Source organism: Eschrichtius robustus, chromosome 13 (genome assembly GCF_028021215.1).
Source record: "Eschrichtius robustus isolate mEscRob2 chromosome 13, mEscRob2.pri, whole genome shotgun sequence".
Taxonomy (NCBI): Eukaryota; Metazoa; Chordata; class Mammalia; order Artiodactyla; family Eschrichtiidae; genus Eschrichtius; species Eschrichtius robustus.
The window spans coordinates 18276902-18297238 of NC_090836.1; the positions used below are offsets into that span (position 1 = coordinate 18276902).

General features: G+C 36.4%; 1 protein-coding gene across 1 annotated transcript in view; it reads right to left on the bottom strand.

Annotated features, from left to right (window-relative positions):
* Nucleotides 1-20337, bottom strand: part of ABCC9 (ATP binding cassette subfamily C member 9) — a 139893-nt gene that overhangs the window by 46638 nt on the left and 72918 nt on the right. The window contains exons 22-26 of the mRNA XM_068559737.1: nucleotides 18233-18317; nucleotides 16857-16937; nucleotides 8333-8470; nucleotides 8079-8204; nucleotides 3973-4069 (exon numbers count right to left, since the gene is read on the bottom strand). Of these exons, the coding sequence (XP_068415838.1) occupies nucleotides 3973-4069; nucleotides 8079-8204; nucleotides 8333-8470; nucleotides 16857-16937; nucleotides 18233-18317 (527 nt within the window). The remainder of the gene's footprint in view (nucleotides 1-3972; nucleotides 4070-8078; nucleotides 8205-8332; nucleotides 8471-16856; nucleotides 16938-18232; nucleotides 18318-20337) is intronic.

Sequence of the window (20337 nt, forward strand, 5' to 3'; positions counted from 1 at the left end):
AGCAGAAAAAAATGAAAAAGAAATGAAGGAAACAATAGCAAAGATCAATAAAACTAAAACCTGGTTCTTCGAGAAGATGAACAAACTTGATAAACGACTAGCGAGACTCATCAGGAAAAAAAGGGAGAAGACTCAAATCAACAGAATTAGAAATGAAAAAGGAGAAGTAACAACTGACACTGCAGAAATACAAAGAATCATGTGGGATTACTACAAGCAACTATATGCCAATAAAATGGACAACCTGGAAGAAATGGACAAATTCTTAGGAAAGCACAACCTTCTGAGACTGAACCAGGAAGAAATAGAAAATATAAACAGACAAATCACAAGCACTGAAATTGAAACTATGATTAAAAATCTTCCAAGAAACAAAAGCCCAGGACCAGATGCCTTCGCAGGTGAATTCTATCAAACATTTAGAGAAGAGCTAACACCTATCCTTCTCAAACTCTTCCAAAATATAGCAGAAAGAGGAACACTCCCAAACTCATTCTACCTGGTCACCATCACCCTGATACCAAAACCAGACAAAGATGTCACAAAAAAGAAAACTACAGACCAATATCACTGATGAACATAGATGCAAAAATCCTCAACAAAATGCTAGCAAACAGAGTCCAACAGTACATTAAAAGGATCATACACCATGATCAAGTGAGGTTCATCCCAGGAATGCAAGGATTCTTCAATATACACAAATCAATCAATGTGATACACCATATTAACAACCTGAAGGATAAAAACCATATGATAATCTCAATTGATGCAGAAAAAGCTTTCGACAAAATTCAACACCCAACTATAGTAAAAACTCTCCAGAAAGTACGCATCGAGGAAACTTACATCAACATAATAAAGGCCATATATGACAAACCCACAGCCAACATCGTTTTCAATGGTGAAAAACTGAAACCATTTCCACTAAGATCAGGAACAAGACAAGGTTGACCACTCTCAGCACTATTATTTAACATAGTGTTGGAAGTTTTAACTACAGCAATCAGAGAAGAAAAAGAAATAAAAGGAATCCAAAACAGAAAAGAAGAAGTAAAATTGTCATTGTTTGCAGATGACATGAAACTATGCATACAGAATCCTAAAGATGCTACCATAAAACTACTAGAGCTAATCAATGAATTTGGTAAAGTGGCAGGATACAAAATTAATGCACAGAAATCTCTTGCATTTCTATACACTAATGATGAAAAATCTGAAAGAGAAATTAAGGAAACACTCCCATTTACGACTGCAACAAAAAGAATAAAATACCTAGGAATAAACCTACCAAGGGAGACAAAAGACCTGTATGCAGAAAACTATAAGACACTGATGAAAGAAATCAAAGATGATACAAACAGATAGCGAGATATACCATGTTCTTGGATTGCAAGAATGAACATTGTGAAAATGACTATACTTCCTAAAGCAATCTACAGATTCAATGCAACCCCTATCAAACTATCAAAGTAATTTCTCACAAAACTAGAACAAAAATCTTCACAATTTGTATGGAAACACAAAAGACCCCGAGCAGCCAAAGCAATCTTGAGAAAGAAAAATGGCGCTGGAGGAATCAGGCTCCCGGACTTCAGACTATACTACAAAGCTACAGTAATCAAGACAGTATGGTACTGGCACAAAAACAGAAATATAGGTCAATGGAACAGGATAGAAAGCCCAGAGATAAACCCACACACATATGGTCACCTTATCTTTGATAAAGGAGGCAAGAATATACAATGGAGAAAAGACAGCCTCTTCAATAAGTGGTGCTGGGAAAACTGGACAGCTACATGTAAAAGAAGGAAATTAGAACACTCCCTAACACCATACACAAAAATAAGCTCAAAATGGATTAAAGACCTAAATGTAAGGCCAGACACTATAAAACTCTTAGAGGAAAACATAGGCAGAACACTCTTTGACATAAAACAGCAAGATCCTTTTTGACCCACCTCCTAGAGAAATGGAAATAAAAACAAAAATAAACAAATGGGACCTAATGAAACTTAAAACCTTTTGCACAGAAAAGGAAACCATAAACAAGATGAAAAGACAACCCTCAGAATGGGAAAAAGTATTTGTAAATGAAGCAACTGACAAAGGATTAATCTCCAAAATATACAAGCACCTCATGCAGTGCAATATCAAAAAAACAAACAACCCAATCTAAAAATGGGCAGAAGACCTAAATAGACATTTCTCCAAAGAAGATATACAGTTTGCCAACAAACACATGAAAGGATGCTCAACATCACTAATCATTAGAGAAATGCAAATCAAAACTACAATGAGGTATCACCTCACACCGGTCAGAATGGCCATCATCAGAAAATCTGCAAACAATAAATGCTGGAGAGGGTGTGGAGAAAAGGGAACCCTCTAGCACTGTTGGTGGGAATGTAAATTGATACAGCCACTATGGAGAACAGTATGGAGGGGGCTTAAAAAACTAAAAATAGAACTACCATATGACCCAGCAATCCCACTACTGGGCATATACCCTGAGAAAACCATAATTCAAAAAGAGTCATGTACCACAATATTCATTGCAGCACTATTTACAATAGCAAGGACATGGAAGCAACCTAAGTGTCCATCAATAGATGAATAGATTAAGAAGATGTGGCACAAATATACAATGGAATATTACTCAGCCATAAAAAGAAATGAAATTGAGTTATTTGTAGTGAGGTGGATGGACCTAGAGTCTGTCGGAGTGAATTAAGTCAGAAAGAGAAAAACAAATACAATATGGTAACACATATATATGGAATCTAAAAAAAAAAAAAAAAGGAAAAAATGGTTCTGATGAACCATTCTCTATGCAGACTTAGAGAATGGACTTGAGGACATGGGGAGGGGGAAGGGTAAGCTGGGATGAATTGAGAGAGTATCATTGAAATATATACACTACCAAATATAAAGTAGATAGCTAGTGGGAAGCAGCTGCATCGCATGGGGAGATCAGCTCAGTGCTTTGTGACCACCTAGATGGGTGGGATAGGGAGGGTGGGAGGGAGATGCAAGAGGGAGGGGATATGGGGATATATGTACACATATAGCTGATTCACTTTGTTATACAGCGGAAACTAACACAACATTGTAAAGCAATTATACTCCAATAAAAATGTTAAAAAAAATTCTTAAATCTAAGAAACTGGAGTACAAAATTCATTTATTCATTCATTTATTTATTTACTTAATGAGTATTTATTGAAACACAATAATTATCATATGATGAGTAAAGATAACATATTTTGGTGTCCTTCAGTTTGAAATTATAATTTTCTCTTTCTTAATTGGCTTGTAGAAATGTGGTCTTAAGCAAAAACCATGTAGGAAAAATAAAGTATAGTGCAGTTACTCTACAGACTTAGGTGTGGTTTATCTTACAAACTTCTCGGCAACAAATGTCAAAGTCATGTAACTATTTCATCTTATTCCTCAAATTTCCCATAAACCTTTTTTCCTTGCTATACCTTACTAGATCCAGAAAACTGAAACATAACAAACAGCTTTCTCATCCTCTTAGTCTTCATTGCTGTGTTATCCTGAAAACCCCATAAGAACTTACTGACTCAAGTATAAGTCTTTCAAAGCAGTATTTTCTCCATATTCCCCATTTATTGTTTATTTCCAAAGGACAGCCATTTTATTATACTACACCTTTCCAATTTATCTGAACAACGGTCTAGACCTGTTGTTCTGTCATCTCTCTCTCACGCACAACACAAAAATACTAAGACACACTGTGGGAAGTCCCTCAAGATGCTTGTTGGTTGATTGCATACACCTTTCCTTCACTTCTATTCTTTCCATTTCAGTTTTATGTATTTGATTTGGCCTTTCCCCCTGCTGCAAGGAGGCTAGTCATTCCTCACTGACATATTCACACATCATTTGCCAAAGAAAGACCCTCACATCTTATTACCCGTTTGAATGTGTCAGATATAAAAAAAGGTCTACCTTCGTCTTCATCCTCCAGTTGGGCTTTTGCCTCTCTTGAATACATGGCTCTTCGGAGTGTTTTCCTCTCTAAAGTTGTTTGGTCAGCTTCCATATCCTACAGGAAACACTGTGCTATCATTCAAGGAGCTCACAGCCACAGTCAAGCTCTACTTATCAATCAGTGACCCACACGTACCAAGAACCAATCCTTAGTTACCTTTCTGGGTCTTGGGCTCTTTGTTCACGCTACAGATGGATGGGCAACTCCTGTCATAGGAGTAATGCCTGAGGTTTGTGGACAATGTCTCAGAGCTCAGAGGTGTAGGGCAGTAAGAAGCCAGGAAAAGTAGTAAAAACGTGATGGAGCTGACCCCAGGGGCAGGGGGACACCTCCCCTAGCCTTAAAGCCTGGATCCACCATTGCTCTTTTATGTCACTTTCACGTACTCCTGTAATTTTTCTAACTAAAGTCATCTATGTTAACAAATATCTTCCTTGAAAAATGCATGTGTTTCTGGATCGGTTAAAGCACTATCAGTCATCCACTAATATTATGAATTATTAAATCGGGATGAATTTCTGACTGAGCATCTCACTAAGGGAACGGCACAAAAGAAAGGGACTTCAATAGAAATTGAAGGAAGGTGGGTAATTTTGAAGCAAATGGGAAAGGAGGGTATTCAGCTGCCTAGCAGTTTAGGAGAAAGCCCTGGGAAGGGAAGACAAGCAGAAAGAAGAGAGAAATGGCAAAAACAAACTTTGCAAATTTTTAAGGGTTGCTCCTGACTTGTCCTGTGCTGAGAAAGGGAAAAGCATTTTGTTTTCTCCAGTTCTCTGCTTCCAACACTCCGCCCCCTTGGCTTCGTAACTGGAAGAGTAGCATCAGTTCAGTTACGCTGTGGGTTAAATCAGCTTCTGCAGGACAGTCTGGGAAACTAACCATCTCCCTGTTTCTGTGGGGAAATGCATTCTGAGTTCCAAATAACTGACCCACGGACTTTTCAAATCTATGGTAATTTGAGAGCTTCCTGTACATGCTGACATAAAAAAAAAAATCACAGTTGTGACACTGATAAACCAATAATCTTTGGTGATCAGACTCTAGATAGTGGTCCTGTTTTGTTTTTGTTTGTTTGGCCTCATACAACAAGTGTGATTTAGGAGACTTGCTATTCTAGAAGGCTCTGTCGCTTCCAAGTTCTTGAATTAAATAAAAAGTAAAAGCGAAAGTGTCTCTTGAATAGTATTTTTTCAGAGACAATTTTACATTAGCTTTTTTTTTTGAATTTCTGAATTATATTTTATTTATTTGTTTATACATCAGGTTCTTATTAGTTATCTATTTTATACATATTAGTGTATATATGTCAATCCCAATCTCCCAATTCATCACATTTACATTAGCTTTTAATTGTGCCTAATGATATGAAAACCAACACTTGTACATGAGAGTAAATAAAACCCCAAATTAAAAAGGACCTGATCCTTTGTGCATAGCGTAACAAAATGAAATAAACCTGTACATGGAAAAACAGAAGATCTGGTTCTTGTTCAACTCGCCAATCTGTGTGAACAAAAGATTTAACGTCTTGGGGACTTTAATCTTTAGTCATTTTTCTTAGGAGTAAATGCTCATATTAAGCTCATTTGAGGTTAAATATTTTAAATTGTGTTGATATCTGGATTAAGTAAATACAAATTTAGTTTCATTCATCCAATTAATATTTACTGAATGCCTGTGAAGGGTCAGGTCAAGGTGAGGGTTGGAGGCTGGGGGAAGAAATGTCCAAAGATGCTACTTTATTTTGCTTAATAACATTATGAAGACAATGGGTGATGCCATCCAAGATAGAATTTTTAATAACATTTAAATCAGCTAAAAGTGTTATAAACTTCTCCTTTTCATAGCTGCCATTTCTATCCTTTTAACATATTCTTTCCCCCTTAGCCCTTAACCCTTAAACTGACAGATCTGTCTAAAGCCCTGAGATGGGATGTTTTGTGAGTTCTTTAGTTTCACTCCCTTGTCCACTTGGTTGATCTGCTCTGGCTCTAAGCCAGCCTTTCTCAATCTACTGACGTTTTAGGTCAGAAAATTCTTTGTCATGGGGGCTGCCCTGTGCACTGTAGAATGTTTAACAACACCCCTGTCCTCTACCCACTAGATGCCAGTAGCACCTGCTCCCCAACTGTGACAACTAAACATGTCTCTAGATGTTGCCAAATGTCCCCAAGAAGACAAAAGTGACCCTGGTTGAGAACCAGTGTTCTAGGCAAACACCCCATCCTGCCACAGAACATATTCAGAAGCTGTTTCTATGAAAACTTCCCCAAGGTGTTGCGGTCTTATTCCCCACAGTGTGACTCTCCCTGGCTTCAGATGAATTTCAGGCGCTTGCCCTTCTCTGGGTGGCAGTAACCTCCCTCCAGCCCCAGGTGAGGATTCTGGGCAGGTGCATGGCTCATGCTGGCTTCTACTGGCCACTGGTTCACCCCACAACTGGATTTGCCCTTTCCGCACCTTAACTTGCTCCATATCTCCCTCAGCTGATTTATAACCCTGTGATGTGTCTTTAATTACAGAGTTAGGCTATCTTGAGTGATCACTTCATTTCTAAACACAATGTAATGGACTTTCTTCCTGGCTTGCTCAATAATCAGTATTACTATAAAATCAAACCAAGAGCGTCCTCTCTCTCTCTCTGTCTTTTTCCAGATCTTCTTTCCAAAGTAAACCATAAATGGTCCACTCCTTAAGCTTACATCATTTTCTTTTGTCCCTGGCATCTAGACCACTGAAAAAATGTCATTTGGAGCCATCCCAGTAAGTTTACAATCAAGCACTCCACCGCATAATTCTTAAGTGGGCTCTTCCCAATTGTACATTGTCATATTTTGATGAATATCCTCATTTCAAAGGTTCTGTGATTTGTCCTAGTCTACTTAAAGACTTTTACATATATCTTTTCTTACATATTTTGAGAAGTTTGTAGTTTATTTTTGAGATCTTTGGCAAAGCTGCAGAAGACAGAGCAATCCCATGGTTTGTCTGACTTTTTATCTTCCTTTTGCTATTGAAACATAGATCATTTTTTCCTTTATGAAATAATACATTTTAATTTCTTGATATTTTCAGAAATTTGCTGATATAAGCATTTTCATTTTATAATGCTCATTCCTAGCCAGGACTACTGAATTCTAGGCACTTCCTAGTCCCAACTCAAGAGAAAACATTTTGAAAATTTACTAATTCAATTTATAATTCACCTCTCAACCATGAGTTGTTCTTCTTTTATCATACTCAATCTGGTTTCCAACTCTGTTATCATTTCATTCAATGTTATATTTACATTATACTGGAATTACATTGGGTATAGACCTGGGTTCAAATTCAATTGGTACCACTTATTATATGTACTGTACAACTTTAGGCAAATTACTTAGCCTCTCTCAGCCTCAGTTTTCTCATTTGTAAGAATGAGATCATATTTTCTTTACTTATTTCTCATATTTTTTGCTTATTTTGTGAGAATTAACAGAGATCATGTAAAAAGGCTTTGTGGACTTTAAAAACTATCCAAATATAAAGCTTTATTGTTATTTCCTTCTGATTACCTTCCTTCACCCCCCAACTCTATCCCAGACATGCTTTACCACTATACCCACAGCTCATAGCTCTTCCTTCTTTCAAAATCATCTAAGATTTTGTTTTGCCCACAACCCTCCATTTGTAAATGGTGAATGAAAATACTCTCATATTACAGGTGAGGAAAATAAGACATACATAAGGAAAAATAAGATAAAATGAGGAAATAGCATGCTTGAGCAAGTAGTTTAAGTTTTAAACACACATATGATTGTAATATGCCTCCAATTCAAATAAAATTCCTCTAACAGGCTGACAATACATCATCCGAAAGATATCACTAGAATTTTTTAGTTTCAAAGTAGTCTATCAATTAATGATATAGAAATATACAATTATTTCAGATTTCAGGTGAGGACTATTATATTAACAAACATTAAATGGTAATATTTCTCTAAAAGTTTTTTTAGTAATTATGCACTATATTTCTGACTCTTCTGAGCTCAACTCTGAATGCTTCTGAACTCTGAGCAATTACCTTTTCTAGTTCTTGATCTTGCCGATTCATAAGTGTTTTCCAGTGTTCATAGAGCTCAACATCTTTGGTTTGAATGTCCTTCAAAGTTCCTTCTCTCAGAACACTTCCATCTTTCATGGCTATGATCTAAGGAAAGCACATATTAGAAGAATTGTGACAAAAATCCTTAATTGGCCAAGAGAATTATCTTTATCTCAGAAAGCATTTATATAACTGTAATATAAAAATTAATGAAACTTCTTTTAAACTCTTACCCAGTCAGCATGTGTTAGATATTGTAATTTGTGAGTCACAAGAACGAGTGTCCTCTTGTCATCTTGGAGAAATTTCAAAATCCCTTCCTGCATTAAGTGATCACTCAAGTGAATGTCCAAGGCAGAAAATGGATCATCCTACAACAAGTAAAATGGAGAGATGATGAAAAATTTTTATATTCTCTTTGTAACTAAATCTTCCAGAAAGCAGAAATACAAAGAACTAAAGGCAAATTATCTCACAAATCCTATTTATAATAAACAGACTCTGGATAACTTTAAATTACAAAAACGGTACTAAATTAAAAATGAAGCTTCTATTTTCTCTTTCACTTAAAAACTAATTTAAAAAGTAAATAACAGTATTCGAAGTAGTTTGAATTCTTATGTACAGAATACCCAAGTTCAAAAACCAACATTACTCAACAACCTATAACAAAAAACCAAAACAAAGAATGAAATGAAAATTGGAGTTTATCAATTGAATGAAATGATAATTGGAGTTTATCAATAGAGTTTAAATAATAAAAATAGGTGTTGACTCTAGACCAAGAGGGCAACATAGGAGGCTCCTGAATTTCTCTCCTACCATGGACACACCAAATATACAGCTACACATGGAGCAATTCCCTCTGAAAGAAATCCAGAAATTAGTTGAGTGATTCTGACACATTAAGCAACTGAGAAAATACATCAAAATAAGTAGGAAAGGCTGAGACACACTCTCGCCATAAACCCCACCCCTGGAAATTTCACAAATATGTGGAGATGAAACAACATGCTCCTGAACAACTAATGGGTCAAAGAAGAAATCAAAAGAGGAAATCAAAAACTATCTTGAGACAAATGAAAATGAAACACAACATATCAAAACTTATGGGATGCAGCAAAAGCAGTTCTAAAAGAATTTTATAGCAATAAATGCCTATATTAAGAAAAAAAGAAATACCTCAAATAAACAACTTAACTTTACACCTCAAAAAACTAGAAAAAAAGAACAAACTAAGCCCAAAGTTAGTAGAAGGAAGGAAATAACAAAGATCAGAGTGGAAATATATAAAATCCAGACTAACAAGACAACAGAAAAGATCAATGAAATTAGGAGCTGATTTTTTGCAAAGATAAACAAAATGGATGAACCTTTAGCTAGGTTCACCAAGAAAAAATGAGAGGATTCAAATAAAATTACAAATGAAAAAGGCAACGTTACAATTCATACCACACAAATACAAGGGATCATAAGACTCCTATGAATAATTATATACCTACAGACTGGACACCTAAATGACATGGATAAATTCCTAGAAACAAACACCTACAGAAGCTGAATCGTGAAGAATTAGAAAATCTGAACAGACCAATTACTGGTAAGGGAATTGAATCAGTAACCAAAAAACACCACCCAACAAACAAAAGTCCAGGAACAGATGGCTTCAGTGGTGAATTCAACGAAACATTTAAAGAAGAATTAATACCAATCCTTCTCAAACTTTTCCAAAAAACAGAAGAGGAAAGAACACTTCCAAACTTATTTTACAAAGCTAGCATAAAGACACCACAAGAAAAGAAAATTACAGATCAATGTCTCTGATGAACATAGATGCAAAAATTCTCAACAAAATATTAACAAACTGAATTCAACAGTCAATAAAATATTCAAACACCATGATCAAGTTGGATTTATTCCAGGGATGCAGGGATGGTTCAACATTTGCAAATCAACGTGATACACCACAATAACAAAATGAAGGATAAAAATCATATGATAAACTCAATAGATGCAGAAAAAGCATTTGACAAAGTTCAACATTCAATCATGATAAAAATTCTGAATGAAGTAGGTATTGAGGGAACATACCTCAACATAATAAAGGTCATATATGACAAGCCCACAGCTAACATCATACTTAATGGTAAAAAGCTGAAAACTGTCCCTCTAAGATCAAGAACAATGCCAACTCTCACTACTTTTATTCAACATAGTACTGGAAGTCCTAGCCAGAGCAATTAGTCAAGAAAAAAGAAATAAAAGACATCCAAACGGGAAAGGAAGAAGTAAAACTATCTCTATTTGCAGATGACATTTTTCTATAGAAGACCCTAAAGATTTCACCAAAAAACTAACAGAACTAATGAACGAAGTCAATAAAGTTGCAGGATACAAAATCAATATGCAAAAATCAGTTGCATTTCTATACACTAATAACAAACTATCAGAAAGAGAAATTAGGAAAACAACCCCATTTGTAATTGCATCAAAAAGAATAAAATGTCTAAGGAATAAACTTAACCAAGGAGGTAAAAGACCTGTGCACTGAAAACTCTAAGACACTGATGAAAGAAACTGAAGAAAATACAAATAAATGGAAAGATATCTTGTGCTCATGGATTAGAAAAATTAATATTGTTAAAATGTCCATACTATCGAAAATGTTCTAGAGGTTCAATGCAATCCCTATCAAAATTCCAATGACATTTTTCACAGAAATGAATCAAACAATTCCAAACTTTGTATAGAACCACAAAAGACCCCTAATATCCAAAGAAATCTTGAGAAAGAATAACAAAGCTGGAGGTATCATACTTCCTGATTTCAAGCTGTATTACAAAGCTATCATAAACAAAACAGTATCTTATTGGCATAAAAACAGACACATAGATCAATGGAACAGCACAGAGAGCCCAGAAATAAACTCATGCACATATGGTCAATCAATTTGTAACAAAGGGGCCAAGAATATACAATGGGGGAAGGATAGTCTCTTTGATAAATGGTGCTGGGAAAACTGGACAGCCACATGTAAAATAAATGAACCTGGACTACTGTCTTACATCACACATAAAAATCAGCTCAAAATGAATCAAAGACATGAACATAAGACCTGAAACCATAAAACTCCTAGAAGAAAACATAGTGGATAAGCTCCCTGACATTGGTCTTGGTAATGCTTTTTTAAGATTCTGATACCAAAAACAAAAGGAACAAATGCAAAAATAAACAAGTGAGACGACATCAAACTAAAAAGTTTTTGTACAGTAAAGGAAACCATCAACGAAATGAAAAGGCAACTTATGAAATGGGGTAAAATATCTGCAAATCATATATATGATAAGTGGTTAATATCCAAAATATATACAGAACTCATACAACTCAATAGCAAAAAGACCCCAACAATCCAATTTAAAAATGGTCAGAGGATCTGAATAGATATTTTTCCAAAGAAGACATACAAATGGCCAACAAGTACATGAAAAGATGCTCAATATCATTAATTATCTGGGAAATACAAATCAAACTATGAGATATCACCTCTCATCTGTTAGATAGGCTGTTATCAAAAAGACAAGAAATAACCAATGTTGGTGAGAATGTGGAGAAAAGGGAACTCTTGTGCACTGTTGTTGGAAATGTAAATTGGTGCAGCCACCATGGAAAAAAAGTATGGAGGTTCCTCAAATTTTTAAAAATAGAACTACTATATGATCCAGCAATTCCACTTCTGGGTATTTATTTAAAGGACATGAAATCATTATCTCAATGTTCATTAAGAACTTCCATATTCATTATAGCATTATGTACAATAGCCAAGATATGGAAACAACCTAAATGTCCATCAATGGATGAATGGGTAAAGAAAATGTGAAATATTATTCATCCATAAAAAGGTAGGAAATTCTGCCATTTGTGATGGCATTATGCCAAGTAAAATAAGTCAAACAGAGAAAAACAGATACTATATGCTCTCACTTATACGTGGAATCCAAAAAAAAAAAACGTGAACTCATAAATTCAGAAAACAAATTGGTGTTTGCCAGAGGTGGGGGTGTGAGGTTGGGGAAAATGGGTGAAAGTGGTCAAAAGGTACAAACTTCCAGTTGTAAGATAAACATGTCCTCGGGATAGAATGCACAGCACTACGACTATAGTTAATAATACTGTGTTGCATATTTGAAAGTAGTTAACAGAGTAGATCTCTGACACTGGGCAATTTTTCAAACTCAGTCACTTCATCTGTAAAATGGGGATAATAAAGAGACCTGTTAGAGAGCACATAGGTTTGCTGCAAAGATCAAATAATGTTGTAAAAGTCTCTGTAAAATATTTAAAAAGCGTTATTTTATTATTATTTTCTTATAAATAAAGCTGTGGTGATTAACACTGTGCTAAACCCTTTAAAGCACCACAGTGAGAATTTAGTGACTTCCAGGAATCTCTTAACGAGGAAGAGTGCAGTGGTTAAGGACACAGGCTATGGAATTAGATCACCTGGGTTTGTATCCTTGCTTCACTATTACTATCTGTGTGACCTTGGATAAATTATCCCCCGAAGCCTCAACATTATCATTGTGTAAATAAAGGTAACATTAATAATAACAATGTCAAACCTAATAGGGTTATTGTGAGGATGAAGTGAGTTCATGTACATAAAGTATTTAGAATCATGACTAGGTCATAAAAAGCCCTTAATAATGATTGCTATCATGTATATGCCATGGCTTCATTATGTGGCATCTTGGTGTTGCAGTAAAATGTAACCTTTTATATAACCTAATAATAATCTAGATTTGATGGATTGTTAATCATTTCTCACGATTCAGTTTGTGTATTAACATTCTGTGGAGATACTTTCTTTAAAGAGTGCAAGACAATTTGACAAATAGCCAAATCAATGAATGGTCAATTCTTCATTTTCAGTAATATATTATTTATTTTTATATACATATATACAGTTCTCACTAATATAGTCTTTCCTGTATTCAATGAATATGTTTTAGTAGTATAGTCTTTATGGACACATTTTTGGAAATAACCTCTTAAAAATATATTCACTGATACAGCACATTTATAGATGCTACAAAGCTTTAAAAATAACTAATATGTTTGATATATAATTAAGACGTTTCACATGGCTTTGATACAGTGTAAAGGCTAATTTGATAAAGGTTAACTAGAGATCAGAGCAAAATGTAAAACCTTAACTAATTATTTGTACAAGTGAGATCCTTAAAGATAGGAATAACAAAGGAGAAAACTGTTTCCTTTACCCAGCACATAAGATGGCACTGATGACATTCACTAAACATTGATGGATGGAAAGGAAGAAGGAGGGAAGGAAGGAAGGAAGGAAAGAAGGAAGGAAGGAAGGAAGGAAGGAAGGAGAGGGAGGGAGGGAGGGAGGGAACGGAAAGAAAAAGACAACACAGGTAGTAACTTAAAAAATACCAGGGCTTCCCTGGTGGCGCAGTGGTTGAGAATCTGCCTGCCAATGCAGGGGACACGGGTTCGAGCCCTGGTCTGGGAAGATCCCACATGCCACGGAGCAACTGGGCCCGTGAGCCACAATTACTGAGCCTGCACGTCTGGAGCCTGTGCTCCGCAACAAGAGAGGCCACGATGGTGAGAGGCCCGCGCACCGCGATGAAGAGTGGTCCCCACTTGCCACAACTAGAGAAAGCCCTCGCACAGAAACGAAGACCCAACACAGTCATAAATAAATAAATAAATAAATAAAAGAACGTGAATTTCTTTAAAAAAAAAAAAATACCAGAGAATCTTAGCTGATCAAAAAAACAGTACTCAAAAGACATGGAGTTCTAGCCCAGACTGTATCACTCACTAGTCATTAGTCCTTGAGTGAGGCACTTCACCTTTCTATCTATAAGTTTCCTCACTTCACATGAGGATACCATCTACCCTAGCAGCACAGTCATAAGAATCAAATGAGATAATATTGCGATTCAAAGTGCTCTGTGAATTTTTAAACAATGGAAGTGTAAGATATTTTCATTTGGGGGAAATTGTTAAAACACATCAACAGTATTCTGTTGCTGCTAAAACGTTATTCAGTTTTAGGCTACAATGAAGAAACTATAATATTTAGATCATAAGATCTATTAGTTTTAAGATTATCTGAGTTGAGCAGAGTGCATCTGGAACATGCTTTTTCAAAGGGACCCTGACAAACACTATTACATCCAGAATTAAGAAAAGGTAAAAAAAAGTTATAAAAATTATATTATTGTCAAAGAATTAAAAATATTAAGCTTGCTTAGTCTAGAAAAAAGTAAATTAAGGCAAGTTATGACAATAATATTAAAATATTGAACTATGGCTATATAAAAGAAATACATTTGCTGCTGCAGAAGCAGAATGGGAACCAATAAACGGAAAATACACAGAAGCAGATTTCAATCACATAATAACTTTCCAATAATGAAAGTTATCCACAGCAGGCAGAATAATGGTCCCCAAAGATGTCCATGTTCTAATTCCCAGAACTTGTGACTATGTTACCTTAATAGCAAATGGGACTTTGCAGATACACGCATACCTCATTTTATTGCACTTCACTTTATTGTGCTTCACAGAGTTGCATATTTTTACAAATTGAAGAGTTGTGGCAACCCTGCGTCCAGCAAGTCTATCGGCGCTATTTCTCCTACAGCATTTGCTCACTTCATGTCTTTGTGTCACATTTTGGTAATTCTCACAATACTTTCAAACTTTTTCATTATTATTATATTACAGTGATCTATGATCAAGGATCTTTGATGTTACTATTGCAAGAAGATTATCACTTACTGAAGGCTCAGATAATGGGTAGCATGTTTTATCAATGATGTATTTTTTAATTAATGTATGTACATTGTTTTTTTAGACATAATGCTATTGCACACTTAAGAGATTACAGTATAGTAAACATAACTTTTGTATGCACCAGGAAACCCAAAAATTCACGTGACTCACACTTTACTGCGATGCTCGCTTTATTATGATGATCTGGAACCAAACGTGCAATATCTCCAAGGTATGTCTATATGATTTAGATGAAAGACCTTGAGATGGGAAGATTATCCTGATGGGTCTAAACTAATTACATGAATCCTTGAAAGCAGAGAACTTCCCCAGATGTGGAGAGGGAGAAGTGAGTAGTAAAAATGGTCAGAGATGCTGGCTTTGCAGATGTTGCTGGCTTTGAAGATGAAGGAAGGCAGCTGTGAGCCAAGGAATGTGGGCAGCCTCTAGAAGCTGGCAAAGGCAAGGAAGCCTTTTCTACCCGGCAGCCTCCAGAAGGGAACACAGCCCTGCAGACATTCTGATCTCAGCTGTGTGAGACCCATGTCGGATATCTAACCTACAGAACTATAGGATAATAAATTTGTATTGTGTAAACCACCAATTATGGAAATTTGTTATAGCAACCCATACACGGACCAACAAGGAAAGACTGCCTCAAAGATAAGCAACCTGTCTTCAGAGAGAGTCATCAAGAAGCTGTTAGAGATGATACGATAAGCAATTCTATAATGAATGGCTGGGAATCCACAGTGTTAGCACTATGACTCCTTTGAATCCCATGATTCTACAACTGAAGTAAGGGTCATTAAATTGAAGGCAGTGGAATGAAATGGAGTAGAATACTACATTCAGAGAACCTCTGTCTCTTTCAGATTTCCAAGTCACTTGGTCCTCAGGTGCTTCAATCATTACTTGATCCCAAAGTTCAAGAAGTCATTTCTACTTGTGGGTTCACCCATTATGAAAAGGATTTATAATTACGTAGGTTACTGCTAGATACTGGTATAGCTTTTATGGTGGTGTTTTCTGGAACATTTTGGGGACAGGTATTCTTAGGGACATTAACCTGAAGTGCACTTCCACCACTATGTCCAAATTCTACTCCCATCCCCAGTAATGGATCCAAATTTAGTGGAAAACTCCACTAAATTTGAAGCTGTTCGATTTTAGATGGAGTGAAAACTCTAAAGGAGGTTGGAGAACCAGATTTATAAATGGTTAATAACTGCACAGAAGGAGAAAGCAGGGGAAGGATGTATTTACATAGCCTGCTGGTCTCTGATATACACTGTCTATTTGTAAGCTAAGTTATTTTGGCTACATCCTTCTGGAGAAACCAAACTAGAGCAAATTCATAATCAACATAATCATCGAATTTTATTTGCGGATCCATAGGTAGAAGCGAGTTATCCATCCAGGATATAAATACAAGACAATCATCTATGGAGCTTTTTTAAGATACAGATTCTAAACTCTGCCTTTATAGATTATGATTCAGTAGGTCTAGGCTATATCAAGATTTTTAAGAAGAATTTCAGGAAGCTTCACAGATAAATCTTATCCACAGCCTGAGCTGCATACTTACTAACCCCTGTGTCCACCAAGAGTATATTTTCCAGCCCCTCCTTTTTTGCCAGCAAATATAAATGAGAAGACCTATGATCCTGTCCAGTTCAGCCAGCACCATCCATACTCTTTCATTAATGATCCTCATGATTTAAAAACTCATATAAGTAAACATTTGGGCACCTCAGTCCCTCTGGACCCCCAACTCTCATCTTGATGTTGATTTGATTTGTACTCTGAGGATTTGTCTCCCCTTAATTCTCTGTAATTTCACAAGTTAAACCGTCTTTCCTTGAGTTATTTGACTTGTCTCTTTAAGGACTCATTTGTCCAGAGGGAAAAATGAAATAGAAAGAAACAAAAAGGCCATATTCTTACCAAGAAGACAATGTTGGTATTTTGATAGAGAGCTCGGGCCACACAGATCCTCTGCCTCTGACCCCCACTCAAGTTGATGCCCTAGAGAAGAAATATCCATAAACATCCACCTTTTATATTAGTAGATGATCTGTTGATAAAAAAATTCCCTTTAAAATACAAACTTCTCTAAAAGAATCTTAAATTAATGGTAATTTATTAATTAAATTGTGATAACATTAGTAAGATAAAATGCAAGCTGTTTAGTGGTCAATACTTGAATTATATTAAGGTAATTTCTGACTGATAACATTAATCCTCTTTTCACTCTGATAGAGAACTCTGCTGTACCAAAGCATTAATAACCATAAACTAAGGTGAGTGTTGAAGATGCAAGTAATCCCCAAATTGTTTCCAGTTTCATGAATTGTGTCTGTAGTATACTGAACACATGCCTCTTAAATTCGATATTACAAGTTTTGTTCAACAGAACTACACAGCAATATGCTTTTATAATCAAGTACTGATTATAAAAATTTGAAAAACTAGTATTTATTGAGCACTTAGTATGCACCAGGCTGGTGTGAATGGCTTTCCATTCCTTATTTCTATTATTCGTCAGAGCAATTTCAACATGTAGGCATTTTTCCCCACGTGGAAATGAAGACTCACAGAAGTCCAGGTCATGTCTTAAGCCCTCTACTAGGTTGCAGTAAAGAACAGCCATGAATAACGCAGACTACAGAGTTGGACCAATCCCACCTGCACCAATGACTCTGACTGGGCAAGTTCCTTAACCTTTCTCAGCCTTGGTCTTCTTGGCTGCAATACACTGATAACAAAACACCCATATAACAGCTTTGTTGTAAAAGTAAATAATGCACATAAAGCCTTTTGCCCAGTACTTGCCACCTATAAGAGTCAAAAATTTTAGCCAACATTGTTATAAATGATTACATACAGGTATAAATATTTTTCAGCTAGTCATAGAACAGTATGATGCCAATGTAAAACCTGTTTACACAAAGAAAAAAGAACCCTTTAACAGGAATAAATGGATGTTGACAAGAGTGGAAGAAGTTGTCGGAAGCAATCTCAGTTTCCAAACCAATTTACAGTAAACTCCAAGTAAGTAAAAATACATTTGATCAAAGTCAGGGACTGCTTCCCTTCCCTTGAGAACTCTCAAGCAGCTAGCGAAATGTGAAGTGCATGCCGGTTACTCAACAAATACTTAAGAGACGTGGCATCAAGAACTCCTGTTTCTAGAACTTGTCACTAGGAAAACACATAATTCAGAGCTCTCAGATTTTCTTATGCTCCATGAAAGGTTAAAGACAACCAGAAGACTTTTCTAGATTTGTGTTCATTGTTTAATTAAACTACACACAGCTCACCCTCTCTCCAATTTCAGTTTGGTCTCCGAATGGTAGTAAGTCAATGTCCGGCTGAAGAGAACAGGCATCTGTGACAGCTTTGTACCTTCGGGAGAAAGTATTTTGAGTTTTTAGATCACTATTAATATACTGCCCATAAACTAAGTCCCAGGTCCAATGTCTTGGAAGCTGAAATAAAACATTTATTGAACTATTTAGTATATACTAGCCTCTACACTAGGCTTGTAGATACAAAGATAAATAGATATTGGTTCCCACTTTTATAAAACTATTAACAAGGATCTACTGTATAGCAGAGGGAACTATATTCAATGTCTTGTAATAACCTATAATGGAAAAGAATCTGAAAAAGAATAGATATAAATAAGTACAACTAAATCACTTTGCTGTACACCTGAAACTAACACAACATTGTAAATTATACTTCAGTGAAAAAAGTGGTTAAAATTTTTTTAAAAAAACTATTAAATGGAGCAGAAGATTGACATAGAAACATATAATAAAAATGTACCTTGTTAGGTACTGAATATTATAGATGGGTAGGTATAAAGTGCTCCTAGAATACACAGGAAGAAATGACCGACTGCTCTGAGAAATTAGTGACGTCTTTGAGAGGGGGCGAGTTGTAAGGTGTATCCAGAAAGATGAGCTGTAATTTGCCAGGAATAAAAATGAGGGAAGGGAGGCTTAAGGAACTGCAGGAAGGTGAACAAGTTCACGGTGCATGTGAGGGATAAGAGGAGGCTCACTGGGGCTAAAGCATGGGTTACAGGTGGGGAATCTGTGTCCACAATCATGATGCTGAAGGGAGGAGAAAACGGAAGACGATGAGGACTGATGTACTCAAGCTGACCTAAGGCTGGATCTGGAAATTGGACAGACTGGAAATACCGGGAAGCATGGGCACTGGGAGTGCTAGGGAAAATATCAATGGTTTCATTTTCTCAATCACCTGGTCTTAAAATATTCAAGTCATTCTTGATTCTTCCCTTTTCTTCCCCCTGCTCTTATTTTGTCCATTCTTATTCTAGAATGCTTTTCTGTCAACCATCTCTTCTTCTTCCATTTCTACAGTCACTGCCAAGTGCAGGCAACAAACACAGCATGCCTGGATCATTATCCCAACAAACTTCTAAATGTCTTTTTGCTCCTAATACAGATTCATCCCACATAAATCTCTTATGACACTGCCAGATCACATTTACTTTGTTAGTCCCCTTTTACCACTTGCTGTGCCTCCCGAGAATGTCAGATTTATATCCGGCTGGCTTTTAAGGCACTTGACTGTCTCATCTCAGCCTTCCTTTACAATCTAGTTTGCTGCCATCAATACACACAGGTCCCTTTCTGTCTGGTTTGTTCCCAGGCCCCAAACAATCCCACATAATTTGAGTTTTTCCTCCCACACTTTCCTCTCCTTTCCCCCTTCCTCATGCCTCTCCCCAGACCTAATTTTCCTTAACTTTCAGAACCCAGCTCAGGGTCTTAGGACACTCCCTACCCCTCATGCAGGTGGCTTAAGGAAAGGGTCTTGCCTTTGTACACTCCAGCGGGTGTTTAAAAGATGACTGAAAGAGAACATATTCTGGCTGCTCCGAGTAACCAGACCCCTCAGATCCCATATTCCTTTTCTTCTGTCCACGGTTAACCCTCTTTCTGCTCCTTACTGGGATTTTTCTTCTGTTTACCAACAACCTCAGCACCATGTCCACCCCCTCCCCACACATACACACACACTTCGGTTACGGCTGTTTATTTTTGGTGTACAAATTCTTCTCAATAATTGTATAGGATGGGCTGAAACTTCCAACGAGGCTTCTCTTACAAGAGTTGACTTAATAGACCAGGTGACGAGGACGGACGCAGGGCAAACAGAGAAGAAAGGAAGTCCCAATACAAAGACTCCAGAACCAGCGGATAAGGTGGGGGGGGGGGGATAAATTGGGAGACTGGGACTGACATATACACTCTACTATATGTAAAATAGATAACTAATAAGAACTTGCTCTATAGCACAGGGAACTCTACTCAATACTCTGTAATGGCCTATGTGGGAAAAGAATCTAAAAAAGAGTGGATATATGTATATGTATAACTGGTTCACT